This window comes from Ambystoma mexicanum, chromosome 5p (assembly GCF_040938575.1).
Source record: "Ambystoma mexicanum isolate Mex_15411 chromosome 5p, UKY_AmexF1_1, whole genome shotgun sequence".
Taxonomy (NCBI): domain Eukaryota; kingdom Metazoa; phylum Chordata; class Amphibia; order Caudata; family Ambystomatidae; genus Ambystoma; species Ambystoma mexicanum.
In genome coordinates, this window is record NC_090930.1 from 408,302,956 (window position 1) to 408,324,810 (window position 21,855).

The 21,855-nt window shown below is 50.8% G+C and overlaps 1 protein-coding gene across 3 annotated transcripts in view; it reads right to left on the bottom strand.

Moving 5' to 3' along the window:
- Positions 1 to 21,855, bottom strand: part of MCF2 (MCF.2 cell line derived transforming sequence) — a 1,935,885-nt gene that overhangs the window by 710,835 nt on the left and 1,203,195 nt on the right. For all 3 annotated transcript variants that reach the window (XM_069612795.1, XM_069612794.1, XM_069612796.1), the window contains 2 exons: positions 13,204 to 13,319; positions 12,911 to 12,980 (listed from right to left, as the gene is read on the bottom strand). In XM_069612795.1, coding sequence (XP_069468896.1) covers positions 12,911 to 12,980; positions 13,204 to 13,319 — 186 coding nt within the window. The remainder of the gene's footprint in view (positions 1 to 12,910; positions 12,981 to 13,203; positions 13,320 to 21,855) is intronic.

Sequence of the window (21,855 nt, forward strand, 5' to 3'; positions counted from 1 at the left end):
AGCCTCGCTTTCTGGTGGAGTTGAACATTTTTGCTGTACCCTGGCCTTCCTAGCCGCTGCAGCCGACACCACCGAGTCTGACAGAGGTTGTGATGTTAGACATTTTGGAGTGGACTCCGGAGCTTTAAACTTTTTCTCAATCCGCCCCTTTACAGCCGGCTCCGAGAACGGATGGCGCATCGTCTTGAGACCTTCTTGCCACACGTGGTCCAGAATTGGGATGGCAAATACCGATTTCCTCCTTTGACCCATATGATCAAAAAGGAAACAGTCTTTCTTCTGCTCCTCAGGAATCAAGCCGAACTCGGAACACGCTTTCCCCATCATTGCATGGAAGGCTCCCACATCATCCGGAGGAGATGGCTGTGTCTGGCTTCTCGTAGACTCTACTTCTACATCCGAATTCCATGTTGGGTCCCTCGACGGTGACAGGGAAATGTCTGACCCTGAGTCACCCAGTATAGAATCGGACTCCGACAACTCACCCTCCTCCTGCGCTCGAGGACGATCTTTTACCGCCTGGGGGACCGATGGGATTTTAGTCGTCGAGCGAGCCGCACAAGTTTGCTCGTCGACGGAAGGTACAGAAAAAAGTGACGATGAAGTCCCAGGTTGAGGGATCTGCGTATCCAGCCGCTGCAGGAGCTTCTGAAGAGTATTAAGCACATCCAGAGACAAAACTGTCTGGGGGTCAGTAACGTTGATGATATAGGTACCATACCCCCACTCGCACTCGTCGTCGTCGCCGACGTGGAAGGCCGTAAGCCCAAATCCGACGGCTGCAGAACCATGCCACCTTCTCCTTCCGCCGAGCAGGCCGTGTCTGGCTGCAGTAAGACTTCAGGGGGGATCGGGTCATAAACCTCTGGCAGCCAAGCCATAGACTGAGTCTCCGTCGACGAAGGAATCCCAACCGCTGCTGCCTGAACGGTAATAGGCATCGGCAATGACACCGAGGTCGACGAGCAAGTAGTCGGCGTCGAGCCCTTAGACTTCGTCGTCGATTTCGATGCCGACTTCCCGGCTGAAGCGTCTCGACTCACGGAAGACCTAGGACGGTCCCCTGAGGAGGATTTTGACAGCGCTTGCCTCTCCGTCTTAGATGATGAGGAGGAGGAGGGCTTTTTATGTGATGAGGAAGACCCAGCATGCTTCCTCGTATGCTTGTCCTCAGTGCGGTTTTCCGCCGGCCGTACCTTCTTCGATGGAGGTTCCGACTTGCTCCTGGAGGCCGTGGAGCCAACTTCCGAAGCCGGGTAGGCACCCGCTCCGTCATTAAGCCAGTCGACCAGCCTTCTTTTACGGTCCTTAAGGGTTTTTTGGGAGAAACCCTGGCATATCTCACATGTATCCGCCGTGTGGTGCGGGTGGAGACAGTAGATACAATCCATGTGGGCATCTCCTTCATAAAATTTTTTGAGGCCACATGTCGCACAAGGGCGAAATAACGCTTTTCCAGACATAATTCTCCAGAATTTTAACGTCGCCGAAGCGAAACAGAAAAAACAACCTAGTTTTCACTAGCAGTAATCACGAGGATCCCACTACTTTGAAAGACGGTTGAAATCTGAGGGAGCGGGGGGGCGGGTCCTGTATTTATATCATGACGTCCTGACGGTGCGGGCACGCATGATACAAAACGAGGTGGATAGGACGCATAAGCGTCGAAAAAGTTTTCCTACGGGAAAGGGTCTATATAATGTACCGGGGATTCCCAGCCTGACGACGGGGAATATTCTAAGCATGTGAATCCATGAAAGATCCAATGCTGGAGAAGTACTGTAACATTCTTTAAACAATAAGAAGAGGCACCACAACACCCTCAAGGATCCAAACTTTCTTCCAGAGTAGAACTCCCCAAAATACCACAAACCCAAGCCAGCATAGTAATTAGCTTAGGGGCAAGGTGTACCACCTCTACAAAGGGTGATGATGTATGAGAGGCATATCACTACATAATTCCAAAAATTGGCAACATTACAGGGGCCTATATATGTGACATGTGGAAATGGAGGAGGATGCAGCGACAACTAACGAAACGAGGGGCATTACTGCAGCAGGAGATGTGGTAAGATGGGTGTATGAGGCTGGGAAAGACAGGCATGGAGAAGTGCACCCTGGACTAGTGGAGGAAAGGTGTAAAGGTACGGGGCAAGTAGACCGCTGGAGAGGTAGATGGTAAAAAAGAAAAGTGGACCATACTGAATAAAAGGAAAAGGTATTTATTGATAAATACAGTATGATAAAATGCAGTGAGTACAGGTGTGAACGTGGGGAGCAAAACAAGGGAACAAAATAGCAGGGGGAGATGAGAAAGAAGATAGAAAAGGAGAAAGGGGCTAGAGACAGAAACACGTGGGGAATGAATGAACAGAGGGGAAGAAAGGCAAGGCGACACGAAAAGGGGAACTAGAGGAAAAGGCATATGAAGGGAGGCCTACGAAAGAAGCCCAAGGTGAGAGTGGGCAGGAAAAAAAGGAGAAGGTAAGAACATGGAGGTTAGCAAAGAGGCGGGTAAAGTGAGCCTAGAAACAAAGATTACTTTGAATCGAACTGAGCACTCCCATTGAAATTGAGGGAGAGAGTTTAGGAAGGTGGGAAGATATAAGGGAACACATAGCAGTGGTGGGTAGAGGGCAAAGTCAGATGAGGGAAAAGAGGCAGGATGGGATACAATAGAGGACACCTTTGCTAGTTTGTTGGGGGGTTGCCAGAAAAAGTTAATGGATGACTCACTATGTTGACCAGTGATGGACTTTATGTAGCATTTGTGAAAGACAGCATTTATGAGTAGGTGCACTGGAAGTGGCCAAGGTACATTGATTGGTGTAAACGTGTGAATGGTTGGAGAGGGTAGAGATGGAGATCATCATGCCACTAAGTACATTCTTACTGAGCAGTTTGAAAGAATGCTAGGTTGGGGACTTAAAATCAGGGAGTGTGTGCCAGTGTACAGAGATAGAGAAGGAGATGGGCAGGACGCTGCAATAGGTACAGTTGGAGCTATAAGATAGGAGATTAGGAGCTTGCAGGAACCCCATCCATGCCACCACATTGAGCAAAGGGAGAATGTCCGAGAAGAGTTACGATCTTAGGTAGGTTTGTTGTAGGGAAGAGCAGTGTAGGCTAGGGAATGAACATCTTGTAGGATAGAGAAAGCATTGGGTATAAATCCCTGAAGACCTTCACAGCCTTGGTGCGCTACATGAAGCTGAATGTCAAACCAAATAGCTGGGCGATGTAGAGAGAAGGAATTACATTTCTGGAGTTAAATGAAGTCCCGGATTGCATTGGAGAAAAACTGCCCAAACCACAGTGGGACTCCTACTACAAAGACAATGTTTGCTGATTTCCAACATTGTGCTCTCATTAACTTGAGATTACTTTGATAAAATACCCCATTTACATGACGGTTGAGATCACAAGTAAACTATACTCTGGGGGCGATATGGTGTGTCATTGATGGAACGCACCTCTCCATAAAAACACCACAAAGGGCAGCAGAAAACATCAGGAGGATGAAACTCAAGAGGCATCAAGGTGATTTTCACTGAGCCATGGCCTGAAAGTGTCTGCTCTCTTTTTTTTTTTTTTTTTTTAATTTTATTAAAAGTTTTTATTAGAACCAAACAACCAACAACCAGCATTCAGTAAAGCTTATGACGTTTCATTTAAACACGTTTGACAACCTAAAAACACTACACTCCCAATCCCACCCCCCCCCCTATGAGCCTGCGTGTTCCTCACTTTCAGTGTCTGCTCCGTGCGGTTGGGCATCGCTGCCCTCAGATTCAGCTGGATCCGACACTGCTCCAAACAATTCAGCTATCAATAGTTTCCACCCCATGAGGGAACCCATTTCCTCATCCCCAGTATGACTACTAGCCTCTTGCCACACCACCGTTTCAGCCTCCGCCCATTTTTGTAGGTCCCTCCACCAGACTTCCACTCGTGGCCCGTGACACCCCTTCCATCCCATGGCAATCCTTCGTTTCGCAAGTACGTATGCCAAGTCTTTCAATTTCTCTACATGTCTAAGTTTCTTCGCTCTGGGATACCCTCCCAACAAGCAGGCCCAGGCCGAGTCTACCTGGAGCGTGATCCCCTTTGCCGCTAACCTCTGCGCCACTTCGCCCCAGTAGCTTCCAATTACCGGGCACGCCCAGAACATGTGTATCATGTCAGCGCTCTCATCGTCGCACTTAGGGCACGCCTGGCGCCCAACGTTTCGGAACTTCGATATTCTGAGCGGGGTCATGTATGCCCTGTGCGTAACATATAGCTGTATTTGTTTAAACCTGGCATTTCTCGACACCTTCTTATGATATCCCAAAGCCCTTTGCCACATCCCATCTTCAATCGGGGCTCCCATTTCTGTTTCCCATTCTAATCTCAAGTGCCCCAAGTCCTTCCCCACCTTGGTCATCATCATCTCATACAGCCTTGAGACCTCGTGCCCACCCTCCGATATATCATAAATTACCCCGGCCGTAGCATCTGGTTCCTCCGCTAACGACGTTTCAGGCCACATACTACGAATCTTCTGCACTAGTACATGATAGGTGACATATTGGCCCACGTGTAGTCCCGTCTCCCCCCCGAGTCCTTCAAAGGTCGTGATAGTCCCGTCTCGCCACATGTCTCCTAGCGTAACCAGTCCCACTGATTCCCAGTAGGTCCTAATAATCACTCTCAGCTGCCTGTCCCCCTCCACCAGTGCGACCAACGGTATCTGCAGTACACACGGGAAAGGGTCCCCCATCATCCGACAGGCTCGCCGCCACATGTTCCGCCCCAGCAACAGCATTCTAGGGCGCTCCTTCAATTCCGAGCTAGCCACCCAGATAATTTCCCACAAATAAAAAGGAGTACAGTTCCTCCCAAATAATTTGTGCTCAGGGGTCACGTCATCTGAGAGCCACTTAGCCACGTATTGCAGTTGGGCCGCAACATAGTAAACCTCAAAATTAGGCAGTTTAATGCCGCCTTTCTCGTAGAAGTTCTGCAACTTCCATAACGCAACTCTATTCCGGGTGCCGTGCCACAAAAAGTCCCTGCACATACCATTCAGCTTAACAAAAAACTTCTTAGGTATCATGTATGGGATATTGTTAAAATAATGCAACAGCCTAGGTAAAACCACCATCTTAAGCATAGCACCTCGGCCCATCATCGCCAGAGGCAACCTCTCCCAGAACCTCATGCATTTCCCGATTTTCCCAATGGCTATTTCCGTGTTGCGCCTATGTTCCTCCTCTACCGTGTGATACACATCTATTCCCAAGTAGCGAAAAGAGCTCACCGCCCACGGGACCTGCAACACCGGCAACCCTTCTGCCTGAATTCCCACATAGCTACCCAGCGGGAACATACTAGATTTCTGGGGGTTCACCGCTATACCGGACAGCCTGGCATACCTCTCCATTACCTCCAGAACATATTGAAGATTTTCCTCCGGGTATTTCAGATATAGTAACATATCATCTGCATACAGGGATATAAGATGTCGTTCCCCTCCCACCTCTATACCGATTGGGTCATATTGTTGCCTAAGATAGATTGCTAAGGGCTCCAGGGCTAAAATATAAAGCATCGGGGACCAGGGACACCCCTGTCTAGTGCCCCTGCCCAGCTGCCACCTTTCGGACACCACCAAACCCGTTCGAACTCTAGCCAGCGGTTCATTGTATAGTATCTTAGCCCATCTGATATAGCCTGGCCCCACTCCATATCCTGCTAGGGCCGCCAGCAACCATGGCCACTTAACTGAGTCGAACGCCTTAACTGCATCCAGTGCCACAATCGCCATTTCGCCCTCGTTATTGCACCCCCATTCGACCACTCGATGGAGCCGTCTGTGATTGTGGGTGATGTTCCTGCTCGGGACATAGCCCGTCTGGTCTGGGTGAATTAGCTTGCCAATTACTTTTCGCATTCTGTTGGCCAGGACGGCCGTCAGTATCTTACTGTCCTGGTTCAACATCGACAAGGGCCTGTAGGAGCCACAATCGTGTCCCGATTTATTGGGCTTGGGGAGCGGTATTATAATCGCCTCCCTAAGTGATTCTGGCAGCCGTCCCACCTCCAACGCCTCGTTGAGCATTTCCAGCATGGGGGGGAGCACCTCCTCCCCATACACCTTATAGAATTCGCTAGGGAACCCGTCTGCGCCTGGGGCCTTGCTAGTGGGTAACTGCCTTACGACCCCCTTAAGTTCCTCCAAAGTAATCGGTGCATCCAGCTCTTCTCTCTCTTCGTCGCTAACTTGGGGCAGGCCAATATCTTCCAGTACCTCATTTATCTCCTCATTGCTACCCCCCTCTGCGTCCTCATACAGCACCTTGTAATATTCGGCAAATGCCCTATTAACACCTTCTTGGGTGTCCACCGTGACGCCCTCTGCGTTGGTCACAGTCCGAATCAAAGATCTAGGGGTCTCGCTCTTGTACAACCACGCTAGGAGCCGGCCCGTTTTATCTCCCCCTGCATGCTGCCTCTCTACATACTTTTTGTAATTAAGGTTACAAAGCCTATCCCAGTATTCCGCGCACTGCCGCTGCAATCTGAGCACTACTTCTGTATCAGCCACGCCCCCTCCCAACTCTCTCTCCAGCTCTATTTCGGCTTTATGCAGGTCAGCTAGAACTCCACCCATCAGTCCCTTCGACTTCGCAATGGCAGCCCCCCGCATCACAACCTTGAAAGCCTCCCATAAAGTACCCGCAGACTTTACGCTCCCAGTATTCACCTCGAAATAGGCAACAATCTCCTCTCTCATGTCCTCTCTGAAAACTGGGTCCTTAAGCGCCTCCGCTCGGAGGCGCCATGTCGGTATTCGCGCCCTGGGGGGGCAATACTGCCACCCCAGGACCAAAGGCGAGTGATCCGATAGGACTCTCGCTTTATAATCTATATGGGTGCTCTCAGTGGCTACGTCGGGAGTGGCAAAGATGTAATCAAGCCTCGTGTGCAGCTGATGCAGGGCCGAGTAGTACGAGTATTGCCTCTCACCGGGGTGTCTCGTTCTCCAAACGTCTACCAGGCCAAAGTCATCCAGCAGCGCCTGCAATACTTTAGCCGCCGGGTTGGGCCTGTCCGTCCTATCATCCGACCTATCTACCCTAGGGTCCAATACACAATTAAAATCCCCCCCCCAGATCATCGCACCGCCCATACACTCACTCAATTTGGTACACAGCGTCCTAAAGTATGCCGCCGTATTTTGGTTAGGGGCATATGTATTAACAATGCACACCTCTTTGTTCTCTATCAGCCCCCTCAACATAACCAACCTCCCGTCCTCGTCCACCTTTTCTTCCATAAGCTTAAATGGAACATGCGGAGCCACCCATACCAAAACCCCCCTTGCATAGGCAGAGTACGATGCCCCCACCACAGTTCCTCTCCATTTCCTCCCAACGAGCTCCACTTTCTCCCGCGTCAGGTGCGTCTCCTGTAGTAGGGCGACGTCTATCTTATGTCGCTTCAAATATAGCATGACCTTATTTCGCTTCAAATAACTGTTGAGCCCTCTCACATTCCAAGTTAATATCTTAAGGTCCCCCATGATTCATCGGTAATTTCCCCTTCCCCCTTCTAGTCAGCCCCTCCTCCCACACCAAACAGACTCCTGGTTTTAATTCTTCCCAAAGGCTCATATTTAAACTTGAACGCCCAAAACTCCCCATCCCCTCCCTTAACCCAAAAATACCAAACCACTGCACACAACCCCCCTCCTCCTCCCACCCCACCTCACCCCAAAAAGTGCCCAGCTCCATCCCTGGATCTCAGGCTCCCCCGCGTTTGGACCTCCCCTGGAACCCCAGGTCAAGACCCCAGCGGGGTGTCACCACACTATTGGTGACCTAACTAATCTCTAAATGGGGGTGTGCAGAGTAGCTCTGCCAGGCTCTTAATATAGCAGCAATCACAGTGCTCAGTCTCATCATCTACTGCCTCAATTTCTGCCGGCCTGCCGGGCCACATCACTGACTATAATCTAGTCCCATAGTTCCATGCTGCCCTCAGTGCAGGCGCGCCCGCTGCCGGTTACTTATCTGCGCCATCTCCTCCTTTCGCCTGGACGTCCGATTCCTGCGGGCTTCCTACCATATCAAGCCATCCCATGGCATCATCCGGGGAATCAAAAAATAAAGTTCTGTTTTTATAAAAGACTTTCAATTTCGCCGGGTAAAGCAACATATATTTATGGCCCGCCTCCCGCAATCTCCTCTTGACCGCTCCAAAATTCATCCGACTTCGCTGCACCATCAGGGTATAGTCCGGGTAAGCCGTTATGTTCGCCGCTCCTCTCTGGATTGTCCCTCCCTTGCGGAAGTGCTCCAGTATCCTTTCCCTGTCTCGATAGTTTAGGATCTTGGCAATCACTGGCCTAGGCGGGTTACCTGGCGGCGGCTTCCTCATCAGAACTCTGTGTGCCCTCTCGACCGCGAACCCTTGAGACAGCACCCCTCCAGGTATTTCCTGCAGCAACATGGATTCGATGAACTCTGTGGGGTTGTGCCCTTCTGCACCCTCAGGTATACCCACAATGCGAATGTTATTTCTCCGGGCGCGTCCTTCTGCTTCCTCCGCCCTGCTCTCCAAATTACCCACCCGCTGCACCAGGGCGTGTAGTTCCGACTTGTGCGATGCACAATCCGCTGTGTTTGGGCCCACCTCTTTCTCTAGGTTATCCGTACGTTCCCCCAGGGCCCGGACGTCCTGCCGCAGAAGGTTCACCTCTTCCTGCACCTCTCCTACCTTGCGGTCCAATGCTGTCTTCAGTTCAGTCACAGCCAGTTCCAGCTTCGTCTCCCAGGCCAACTTAAGGTCCGCGATCGCCGCCAGGACCTCCTGGTTCGCACTCGTGCCCGCGATGCCACACACGGGGGGCATGTCTTTACCCCTGGCCCCCTCAGGACCCGGCGGGGTCCTGGCATATTCATCCAGCGTAGGCTGCTTCGCCTTTGTTCTTGGAGGCTTATTTGACATGGCGCTGCCACTAAAAGACATAGGCAGCCTTGCCACTTGTGGACCACAGTTCCAACAGGTGTAACTCGCTACAGTTTCCCGTGTTTTAGGGGGGGCACCTTAGAGAAATTCCGGGCTCCGCTTCCAATCACAGCAGAGGGTTATGCGCTCCCGCTTGATCGCAAGAGCCCCCTCTGCCGTTCCTTTATGCTTCCCCGAGGGTGTCCCTTAGCCCGTGTTTATGCCCCTGATGGGTAACTGTCCCGCTTGTGTGCCCCTGTGTCGAGCGTCAGGCCACCCGCATGGGCCCCGCCACCACCATTCCGTCCAGGGGTCCGCCCCATACACGGTGCACCCTACAGTTGACTCATAGCCCTATGGCTATGTGGGTGGGCTGCTCATTCAATAGGCACTTCGTGGTGCCCCCAGGGTCCACCCCAGCGGATAGCCCATGTGTGTGCCAAGAGGTATTGCGGCACAGGGCAAAATGGTGTCAATTGGCTGCTTCCACCTTGCTTGTGCGGGCGTTCAGTGCCCAATTGCCATCCCGCTGTAGTCTTATCAATGTGCTTTTCAATGTGTTTTTTTTTTTTTTTTTTTTTTTTTTGATTAATGTCACAGGAGACCGGGGCGCAGTACTCTGAGGCTTCTCACCCAGTTTGTTCCCCCTGAAGTGTCACGGGAGACCGGGGCGCCTCTTTAAGGATTCTTGCACTCCGCTCTCTCAGAAGTGTCCCAGGAGAATAGCGAGCGGGCGCCTCGGTCTCGGCTCCAGCCCTTGGCAGTCCTCTCGGGGCCGCCTCTCCTCCTCGCACTCCAGTATCCGCGGGCCTCACCTCCTCGCACTCCAGTAGCCGCGGGGGTTCCTGCCGTCGGGCCGCGGGGATCGCTTTGTTCTCCCGGCTCCCGCGCGGTCCTAGCGCCCGCAGCCTCTCTGTGTCTTTCTGCTCGCGGGGGTGTTCCTCGCTGTCCCAGGCAACGGGCAGCTCCCAGCACACTCCGGCGACAGTCCAGGGCTCCCTCACAGCTCCACAGGCACTTCAGTCCGTCTCACGGACACGCCGCCGACGCTTCGGCGGTGACTTCTTCTCCGCCCCGGCGGGCCGCCATCTTGTGTTTCTCGTCCCCCGTGTCCACCATACTCCGCGCGCCTCCGGCAGCTTCCTCCTAGTGTCACGCCCGCTCACCAGGAGCACCGAGTGATCCCAGCATGTTCATGGGCATATACCAATGTTTCTGTGTCCGCCAGTCCAGTGCAACTGCACTTTATTCCAGGATCATTGTAGGATCGCCACGAGCCCGACAAGAAGCACGTCCGCTCACATGGCTTCGTAGCCACGCCCCCAAAAGTGTCTGCTCTCTATGGGTGCTTTGCTGCACTCATCTTTGGCTACTCCAAGAGCCGGTAATTCGAGAACAGTTAATGGTGGTTTGGGAGAGAGCATGCTGGAGGAGGAATCCAAATAGCTTGAATGAGGCAGTGGGCAGAGTGAAGCAGTCCAGGGAGGGTGGAATAGCCATGCTGCAGGACACAGGCATCCTGAGTATTTTTGTTATTATAATGGTTGCTTGTCAACTGCTCAGCAAGGTGTGGCAGTTTTGCTCAGCAGGCTGAGCAGAGAGACAGTAATCAATGTTACAAGCAGATAAATGATGAAACACGATTGTCTCTGGGAAGGAAGAATGGCACAAATGCATCTATGGCTCAGCCAATAATATAGTGAGGAGGCTGCAAAAATGGCATAGGTTAGAATTCTAGTGTCTGGGCGGGCGCATGGGAGAGCTATCTTCAGCTTGCCTGGAACAAAGGCCATTAATGCCAGATTCATTCTGCCATTCTAGTGTTAATGGGGATAGCAAATGCCCTCGTCTCCTATCTGCTCGTCCATTTTGTCATCATGCCCACTTAAAAGAAGTGTCATGTGGGGCCCATCCACCTCCTACCAGGCGAGGGGGCCAGTGAATTATTTGCTGGAGAAAAAAGATTACTCTAGAAACCACTCTTCAGTGGGCCAGAATAAGAAGGCAAAGAAAGCACAGGCATATATGTTTTTAATGTCAAATGTTTACATCAAGTTATGCTTTTTGTTGCTCATTTACCACTACTACAGCATTTTATTCTAGAGTTTGCAATGGATGAGTAAATTTCAGGGGTTCTGAGCAGGCAATGGCTGTGCGTTTCTTAGACATTCTTCTACAAGTTGAGCACTTGGAAGTCGAATGGGTACTGCGACGAGCTCACCTGTCCCTTGCCATTAGAAGAGGTTTGGGGATTCTGGAGCCAGAGGAGCCACCGCTCTGTGATGCAACCAGTGGAGGTGGAAAGGTGAGTGTTCCCTAGAGCTCCCTCACCTCTTCTTTATTGAAATAAGGCGTAGTTAGCTCATAGACTGGGGATGGATCCCTGTATGGCCTGAAACAGTATAGGCCTCATAGGGGGGGGGCAGCGTTCGATCCCCAGAATCTGGCAGGGGTCTACCCAAGAAACTATGCCTCAGAACAAGGGTTTACTATTTACACTCACTACTGACTGTGGGTCCGTGGAGCAGCGGCCAGGATAAACACATGCCCTGTGTGGGAGCTCTGCCCAGGATGCCAGAATGGGGGCTCTGTAAGAATCATTTGACACTCAGGGAAAACAATTTGATCCACACACCAACAGTGAGGAACCAACACACATCCAGCAACATGAAGAGGCTCATGCTTCAGGACCACAGGCCGCCTTCACCAGGCCACCTTATACCATCATGAAGGATAGGTATTTACCACCTTGGGGACCAAGGCACAGGCTGATCTCATTAACACAATATATAAAACACAGCAGGAAACCAGCCTCACATGTCATCATGATGGAGAGCAGATGGGATTAATTGAACAAGAGCCAATCATGAACACAAAGCCAACAGGGAGGCAGGTAAATGAAGCAGAGTCCTCACTTTGTTAATCACCTCATCAGCGTGTATATAAACAATATAAAATGAGGCACACTACTGCTGGTAGTGTGGGTGATAGTATGGCGTTCGTATGTGATAGCGGTGGCAGGTAAAGGAGAGTTGAGACAGGAGAAGGAGGAGAGAAGCTAATGCATTGGCCAAGCCAAGAGTGAAATACAGAAAGTGAGGGCGGGGGGCTGTACCAATGGAGCCTAAGCTTGAAAGAATACAGGGGTTGAAAGCAGGGTAGTAGGAGAAGCCTGCTGACCTGGGCTTGTAGCACTGTCCTTGCAACACATCTGGGAATATCTGATATTAGAATAGAGATGGACTTTGGAAATTTGGGACTTCAGATTAGGTTAGTAGATATGGGGTGGACTTTGGAACTCAGGCTCAGAATCGGCATATTCTCGTAGACTTTCTGGTGAAACACCATCCTTGTTATTCCAGCTCCTCCTCAGTTATAAAACATAATGAGTCTGGGCAGGTAGCAAGTTGCATTCTTTCACAAGTGTATGGGACTAAAATCAAGGCACAGGCAAGCATTTGAACTCCTTTGGGCAGTCACCTAATTCCTCACTTGGCTCAATTATGGAAATGTTTTTCTTCTGCACAGCAGGGACTGCATCCGACATAGCCCAAGTTGTGTCCAAACTCTCTCTCCCTTCCTTACCACAACAAGATGGCTTGTGTGTTGCACATTCAAATACAGCCATTTAATGTAATCTCCTGCCTCCATCCAACTATGAGATTTTTTTCTTCCCTGTTATCCCTTACCACTGGCGTTAACAATAATTCAGCCTGGTGGTATGAGGCCCTTTGTGCTATAATTAAGCCTGTAGTGTTGCCAACAAGGCAGATCCATGGAGATACAACTGTCATGCTAGCTCTCATCAGTAGCTACCTCTGCATCTCTCTCTTGGAGCCTGTTTATCTGGAAAACAACTTTTAAACCAGAAACACAAACCCGTCCACACGTAAAATATTGCATTCCCATTACATACCCTTTCTAGGAAACATGAGCCCACTCGGTCTGGAGAGCCAAGGCAGCTTTCAAGATTTTGTAGAAAAACCCTATGAGAAAAAAACAATAGAATAAAATAGTAAGGAAGCCATCCAAAGCAGGCGTACATAAGCAGCTATAGCCAGAAGAATGCGTGTTGGGATCAGTTTATGGAACACGTGAAAAACGTTTCATATGCACATTAATGTCAACGTAACATCAACCAATGTAGCCTCAAAGATATGCGCTCAATGATTGGAATCAGATTAGTATTTTGTGATCAGTCTCCCCTACTTGTTATGGAAGTCATAGATCTCCGGCATATTCCCAAAGAGAACGTTCTTTGTGTTTCTCAGAGCGGGAGGCATGAAGTCCATCATGTCTGGGCTATCCATTTCAGCTCTATAACCCTGCAAGACGAAAGGAAAGAGTGAGTAGCTTTCAGAGCCTCTAGCAGCCAATTTAAAAAATGCTGCACCATTACACATGCAAGATACATGGAGACACCACACAGTGTAGCGGGCACATGGAGTAAACTTCACTGCATTACACTGTAAATAGCAGCTCATTAGTATGCAAACAACTGCTACTCCTTTTATCAACTGCGTGAGAGGTGGCCCTGCCACAATTCCAACATATGCATGCAGGTTGCACAAATATCCCTGGAGATATCCATAAATGTGTACCTGGCACCATGGGAAGAACACACAGAGGGAATATGCAAATAATGGCCCTTCTGCCTCAAGCGTGTTCTACATGCCAATGTACTGCTTAGTATGTCCATTTTAAAGTCCACCAGAGCTACTATTGAAGTCAAACCACTGCCCACTTTTATCACCCAACATAACTACTTCATTCACACTCATGTTTTAGGTATTGATGAGTGATGCATAGGTGCCTCATGCAGGGAAGCCACTTCATGGTGCCACAAGAAAAAGAAAATGGTGTGGGTGTACACAGGAAGAAGGAACAAGGAGTAACACAATGCCAATCATCAAAATAATATTTACATTTCTGGTAAAGTAAGTGCGCTAATGGATTATGTGAGAAACCTGAGGGTGTTCTCCCAAGTAGACCTCGGGAAACCCTTATTAAGGTGGTCAGGGAGGGCTGGCGCTCGCAGATCGCAACCCTGGGGGATCGGTTATACGTAATAATATCGATTATAATTCAGTAATGAACAACATATCCAAAGTGTGCATCTTCAGAGAGAAATGGAGGAAAAGGTTTGTGTGGGCAAAATTACAATTGAAGGCAGATTATTCCATAATAGCCATTCTTTACTTTGGGAACCTCCTCTTAGCAAGTGAACTGGGCAACATTATTTTGTTTGCGATTCAATGTATTGTATAGCAAATTCCAGATAATTAAAGAAATGCCTTTTGTCCTCAACGTCAATTCTCAAACACGTTGGTGGCAACAAGGCATATTTAAAATTCAGTTTTTTATAGTAGCTTCTTCGCTCCATTGAAAGTTGATCTTTGATCCTGCATTGCTACTCTGTAATCAAGGTAGAGCGATAGTTAAACTGCATTGCATAGGGTGCCCCTCTCACCCCTCGCTGCAGCAACAATTAAAACCTTATTCTGATAATGCAGAAACCTCATTATAATCGCTCTGGGAGGAGCAACAGGAAGGATTTCTGTGATAGCGTGCAGTGTGCTCTGTCGATCCCCATGTCATGCAGGTGTACCACATCCAAAAAGAGGCTAGGAGAAAAACATTCTAAAATATGTCCATGCTGGGGGGCGCTGTTGCGCCGAAACAAGATGGCCGCCTAAGCGTTGTGCTCCAGACGGGTAGAGTAAATAAACCTCGTTTCCATCCCTTCAACCTCATTTAATCCTGCTAGCACCGACGGCACTGCTTCGGGAACCTTTCCGCTGCACTCCTGCTGACTTACGGAGTTAAACGAGCCCTGGGCGCTGAGCTGTGCCTCCCGTTGAGCTGGGGCTGCTGGTGCCTGGCTCTCCCCACTCTGCGGCTCCGGGGACCGCGGCTCTCCCCACCACTGGAGGGCGCGGCGCTTTGGGCCGCTTGGGGGGAGGGGTGTCGAGCCCCCGGAGCGCGCCGGCTGCTGCGACTGGCGGGATTACCTCATGCTGCCCTTGCCACTCTTCTGCAGACTGTCTTGGGCTTCTGGCCCCTCTCCTGGACTGCCGCTGCCTCCTACACCTACCGCAACGACATCCAGAGGGGCCGGACTCCCCGTGCCGCTGCCTGTGCTGTGTGTGGGACTGGCCATCGCTGCGGACTCCCCCGCCAGCACTCTGTCTGCCTTTCTCCCCCCTGCTGTCCCCCTCTTCAAGAACACGGGACCAAGTACGCTACAAGGTAGGAGGTGCGGGGGGACAGGTGTGACCGGCCCCCGCGATCCTTGCGGCCGGCCCAGCTGCTGCGTGCGCCCCTCACGGCCTGCCATCCTACACTCCTGCTGTGACTGCGGTGCCTTGGCCTGGTCGGGCCGGCGCGGGCTGGCGCTGTGGCCCCTTGGATAAAGACCTGCAGCGGTATTGCTCTCCACCTATGGTCCTTGTGGGCACCTACCGTGATTGTGCCTGAGACACGCGGCACCATCGCCCCTCCTGCTGGTGGCCCGCTCCCCTGATCACTTGCTGTGGGCTCTCGGGCCTGTGTTGGGTGGCGCACTGGAAAACACCCTATTACACACATCCATCCTTGTGCTGTCGGCATTTGGGCTTCCTTCCCCTCGCCACTGATCAGTAATTCGACTGGGCTGACTTGTGGGGCCTCACCGGCCGCTGAAACTAATTGCAATAACCTGAAGAGCCAGGATCCTGTGGGTTCCCGCTGCCTCACGGTCCCTGGTTCAATCCGCCGGCCAACCCTGCGGCCCTCCGGTTGCGCTGCACTATTCAAGTGATCCACACGTTCCTGCCTGGAGGCGGAGTCCTTCTTTCTCACCTGTATTACCCTGTTCACAACTGCCCACAGCGACTGAGTTGACTATACCTTCTGCCTCACCTGCCAGACCCTCATGAACCCTCGCTGACATCGCCCGAGCCACTTCCTTCTGTACCACTCTAGTGGAGCAACGGTCCTGCGGCATCAGCGCAATGTGGCTCCCCTGCGGCCGTGTGGGCGTGCCGGGGGCCTTGATTGACTGTGTGAGGTCACCCTAACGCTGCACCCAGTGTACCTCATCACCATCCTCATGTCTGCCCCTCCCAGGGCATTCATCAACGTGGAACTTGATATCCCTGATCGCAGTTTCCTTCTGAGGTCCCTGGAACCATACTTTAGCCGTCACCATGACCAAAGGAGCTGGGGTTGGAAAGAAGCAAAGCTCATTAAACATGTTCACCAAGACACCCTCCAGACCGCCGGCCGGGCCCCCAGAGGAATCACCTAGCGTCTCGACATCCTTGACCCATGATGACTCTCAGAAAATGCTGGAGTACATGCGCGAGGGCTTCACCACGCTGCATACTAAATTGGACAATATGAATGGCACCATATCATCTATAAAAGCCCACATCGAAAGAACGGACAGCCGGGTTGCTGAAATCGAAACAAGGGTTGGCACTGCGGAGGATGACCTGGGTTCCCTCCACGCCGCGGTGACCACTCTCACCAGTCGGGTTTCGGCAGTGGAGAAGAAGAAAAACAACGACCTCGAATCTCGCTCTAGGCGGAATAACCTCCGCATTGTCGGCATACCCGAGGACAACATCACTCCTTGATGAACCTAAGCTCTCTGCACAATTCGCAGTGGAAAGGGCATACCCCTCCCTGGCCGCAAAACCCAGACCTGGGGCACCACCTCGTCCCATCATAGCCAGAATCATACATTTCCGTGACCGAGATGCCCTTCTGCCAGTGGCCAGGGCCAAGGGGGAACTACTTCTGGGGTCGGCAAGGATCTTGACAGCCGCCGGAGGTGCTGCATGCACCATAGCAGTACATCTTGAACACCGACAGGGAGACACATGCATCCAGACCAACCAACTCTCTTTCGCTGGTAACCCCTTTGCAGAAATACAAACAATATCCTTACATGAATGGCTAATGCCGACCTGATCTTTATGAGCTGGAACATCCGGGGGCTGGGGAATCACAAAAAGATGCGGCAGATACTGCTGCACGCTGAACGCCACGGGGTTAAAATGTTATGCTTACAAGAAACCCATGCTCGCTCTGAGCTATGTGAATGGTTCGCCAAGCAATGGGACCCCAGAGGTACTATACCAACTATTCCACTGAAAGCCGTGGCACTCTTACTTTAATACACAAGAGCCTGAAGTTCACATGTCACCACTCGCACATAGATCCTCTTGGCAGATATGTATTGATCATTGGCAAACCGCAACACCAGGAAGTAGCCATCTTGAACATATATGGCCCCAATGTCGACGACCCCGACTTCTACCTACACCTAGCCTCTCTGCTGGAAGGCTACCCCCTGATCCCAATTCTGTGGGGAGGCGATTTTAATACAATACAGGACTCACCATAGATAGGTCGGGCTCTAGAGCTCAACTATCCAGAGCAGCCCATACTATCCTTACAACGCTTCCCCATCTGGCACTAGTGGATGCCTGGCGTCTAATGAATCCTGATTCTCGTATGTACTCCTTTTATTCCTCAGTTCATGATTCGCACTCTAGAATAGACAGATGGCTCATAACAGACATGCTGGTCAGATGCCTATCTCACCTGGCTATCCTCCCCAGAACGTTATCAGACCATTCACCGGTATTAATTTCCTTAAACTGGGGTCTGGACGCCCACAAGACTAGACAGTGGAGGATGAGCCCTCACTCGCTCCTTGACCAGGTCTTTGCGACTGAACTCGAATCCTCCATTGAAGAATTATTTGAGATCAACACAAACTCTGTATTAACGCAAGCTGTCCTCTGGGAATCCTTCAAAGTGTACATGAGGGGAATCGCCATTTCCAAAGGTTGCGGCATCCTGAAGGGAATCCGTGCAGATATTGTCGCTTGCGAATCAGCCCTGGCTAACCTCGAGTCCCAATATGCTCAAGATGACTCCCCAATTACCCTGGCGGCACTGAGCTTGGAGCTGGACAGCTTCCGTAGCCTCGCCGAGCGTGAGGTTAAATTCCTGGACTCCCCCCAGTCCGTTAGGAAATACGGCGAGGGAGAGCGACCGGGTTGAATGCTGGCTAGGCTGCTGCGTCGTGAACTCGGAGCTCCCAATATTCCAGCCATAGTGAGGCCTGACGGCTCACTCGCCACTTCCTCACAGGATATCAACTCTGAGTTCCTGTCGTTTTACACTTCCCTGTACTTTGAAGTTGACGGTCCCCAGGTACCAGAAATTGACTCCTATTTAGAGAATCTTCCCCTGTCAGTCCGTCGGGCAAGGCTCCGGGCCCAGATGGGCTCCCAATGGATTTTTATAAACAATACAAATCTCACCTGGCCCCACACTTACTAGCCCTATGGGAGGAGTCGTGCAATAGGGGTATACTTCCCCCATCTCTTCGGGAGTCACTGGTAACTGTGCTTCTCAAACCTAACCTGGTAAGCCCCACACTCAAAGTGGCTCATGCCGACCACTCTCGTTGATTAACAGTGCTGTTAAAATATACGCTAAACTACTGGCCAACCGCCTAGCCCCATACATGCCCCACATCAGGCGGGATTTGTCCCGGGTAGGTCCACATCCCTGAACTTAAGAAGGCTCTTCAATGTGATCGGTAGGATCAGCCCGTCCACACAGGCGGCTGCAGCCACTCTGGACATGCAAAAGGCATTTGACTCGGTCTCGTGGAGATATTTATGGCGAGTTCTCGAGAAATGCAAGTTCGGCCCCAACTTCCGAACCTGGGTAAGACTACTTTACACCGCTCCATCAGCCAGAGTCCGTACTGAGGACAGGTCCTCCGCTCCCTTCCAGATATCCAGAGGTATGCGACAGGGATGCCCCTTCTCCCGCTCATCTTTGCCATAGCAATGGAACCCTTCGCTGGCATGGTTCGCCAGTCACACCCACATAGGGGATTGCGCACGTCCGGCCAATCCAATATAGTCTCCCTCTACGCCGATGAGGCCCTTCTGTATATCCGTTCCCCCGAAACCAACCTCACCCCTATACTAGCGGATGTTGCCCACTTTGGGGACATATCTGGCTTGAAAGTAAACTGTTCCAAATCTGCTTTATTCCCATTTACAGACTCCACACAACCCCCCTTGGACTTATGTGGATTCATCTGGACTCCGTCTAGTATCACTTACCTGGGGGTGGTGGTCTCCCGTCACACGGCGAAGCTACGCGAGGACAATTACCAGAATTACCTAACTCACCTGGCTACAAAAACCTCCAGTTGGACCAGACTCCCCATTTCACTAGCAGGTAGAATTGGAATACTTAAAATGGTAGTCTTACCGTAACTACTTTACAGATTCACCAATCTGCCAGTGTGGCCCGGGGATGCATTCTTCAAAACACTACACAGTATAAGCAACACCTTCCTTTGGCATTGAGGTGCAGTCTGCCTCAAATTGTCTACGCTGACCGCCCCCAAGGAGTTGGGTAGGTTCAGTGCCCCAGATTTCGCCAGGTACTGGGTGGTAGCCCAATCTCAGTTCGCCTCTCATTGGTTTAACACCATTGATCCCCCCTACCCCACCCCCCATGTTTGGCTGGAGAAACTAACGGTCTGTGACCGAGTGATTGGCTCCCTGATCCTCAAACCGATCCCTCCGGACTCAGATTCCGCAGACCCCGTGGCTAGCACATCCTTAGCATTGTCCAAACTCAGGGCAATGGTCGACAGACCTCACCCATTCCATGGGGACCTGCCATTATGGAACTTCTTCCCTGATGTCCCACATATTCCACAATCAGTAGTATCTCGCTGGACAGAGGCTGGTTTTCTGACACTCCGGGATGCCTACGAACAGGGCAACTTCATTGAGTGGCCGGATCTCCCTCTTTCCCTCAAACGCCGACCCTCAGTGTGGCTACAATACTCCTCACTCCGGAAGACCCTCAATTCCAGATACCGTGATTTCCCCACCCAACCACCTGACGAACCTATAGTTATGGAGCTCTGTTCCTTTTACTCCTTCAAGGGTAAGGTGTCGAGACTTTACTCCTTATTGCAGACCAGAGCAGCCCCCTCCTTCAACAAGCTGAAACGCAAATGGGAGGAGGACCTCGGGGTCGAGCTCACTGACGAGAGATGGTCCCGAATGTGTGCCCGCACCCACGATGTGTCCTATAACACTAAATTTAAATTAATTAAATTCAAGGTGCTACATAGATATCATCATATGCCAATGAGACTACATCGCATGTTCTGCAGCGTCCCTCCCAGTTGCCTCAGGTGTGGCACGGATCAAGCATCTTACATCCACATGCTATGGCATTGTCCTCGCCTGACCCAATTTTGGTCCGACATCTGTTCCACACTTTCAGACATATTGGACCACACTATTATCCCCACCCCGCTGCACTGCCTTTTCCATGACCTCCCTCACTTGGCCCACGACTCCAGGAAACTAGCAGGTCTTTGCATGCTGTTGGCAGTCCGCTGCATATTGTTATGTTTGCTCCGCCCTAGGGCGTCTACCTACGCACAGTGGCTCAGGACAATTACATGGGCTCATGACACTGACGAGTCCTGGAGCGCAATGCAACACCCACATTCACGGCCAAGAGACATCTGGCGGTAGTACCGGGATTACATGTCCGCCATGGCCTCACCTTCAAACTCTGTTTCGTCCTCCCCTGATTGTTCCCCGTAACATGGTCGCTCTGTGAACATTGCACCCCCGATACTGCTGTTAATACTTTGTTCTAATACCTCATTCCCATGCCTGTTTCAGTTGACTCATGTGTACTGCTGAATTTGTATATTGCTTGGTTTGTTACTGCTGGTGCCATGTGGCTCCCTTTGTCTCTGGTGTGTTGTCAAGCCAAATAAAAAAAAGTTTTAAAAGATAAAGTATGTCCACGCTACCCATTTCACTTCGTTCAGCCAGGCCAAGGAGTCACACATTGTTACAGTAGGAATGATCTTCAGAATACATGACCATACATTGAAACTCTGTTTAGCTTCCTTGAAGCGCTGAAACATTTCGGGACATGGCATTAAGAGAATATTCAACAGTAGACATTCACTACCCACCATTATGAGGTGCTTAAGCTTGCTGTTCGAGGGGCAACCAGGTAAGACAGACACTGGGTCTGAAGAGCTTCTTTCGTTTTTGATAGAGGAATCCACAACAGGATGAAGAGATGTGTCTTTTGCTGCAAAACTCTGCTTGATGTTATTAATGCCCCCTTTAGAAAAATATTGTTTGCCTGCTCTTCGTCCAGGGATCTCAAAAATATGTCACTTTTTTAAACAGGGATTCTACAATATAGAATCATCTTTAATGAAGAGTGTTATATTTAAGTTCTGTGAGCACTTTGCAAGCAAATGCAGTGTGCAAAAAGATCAGCCGCTATCAAATATCCGCCACCTGTGGAGGGCAATCCTCTTTCTATGTCTGTAAGCAGCACAACACACTATCGGTTCAGGAAAGAACCAGCATCCAGAGTTAAAACACCATCCCCCAAAGCTTTATATCACAGACTATTGCAAGTGTATGTGCAGTGCCACTCACCTCAGAAGTACCTCACAATAATGAGGGCCAACCCTCGAGCATTGAGGTTGAGCGAACAGAGATTGCCAACGGCTATAGCTTAGGGCCAACGTGTTTGCCTTCAAAGCAAGACAATGCAGATCAACACAGGTTCGAATCCCAGTCCTGCACTTAGAGATTGGTCTTTGTTGTTAATCGTGTACAAAAAGATGTATTAATTGTTGGGAAGGAAGCAGCACCACTGCATCAATGCACACTGCAATATCTGTGCCATGCCTGCTGCGCCAACTGCACGCGCTGCCCACAGCGAAGTCAAGGGGGAAACCTTAGCCATGAGCATACTAGCACCAGGTTCAGTAGTGCT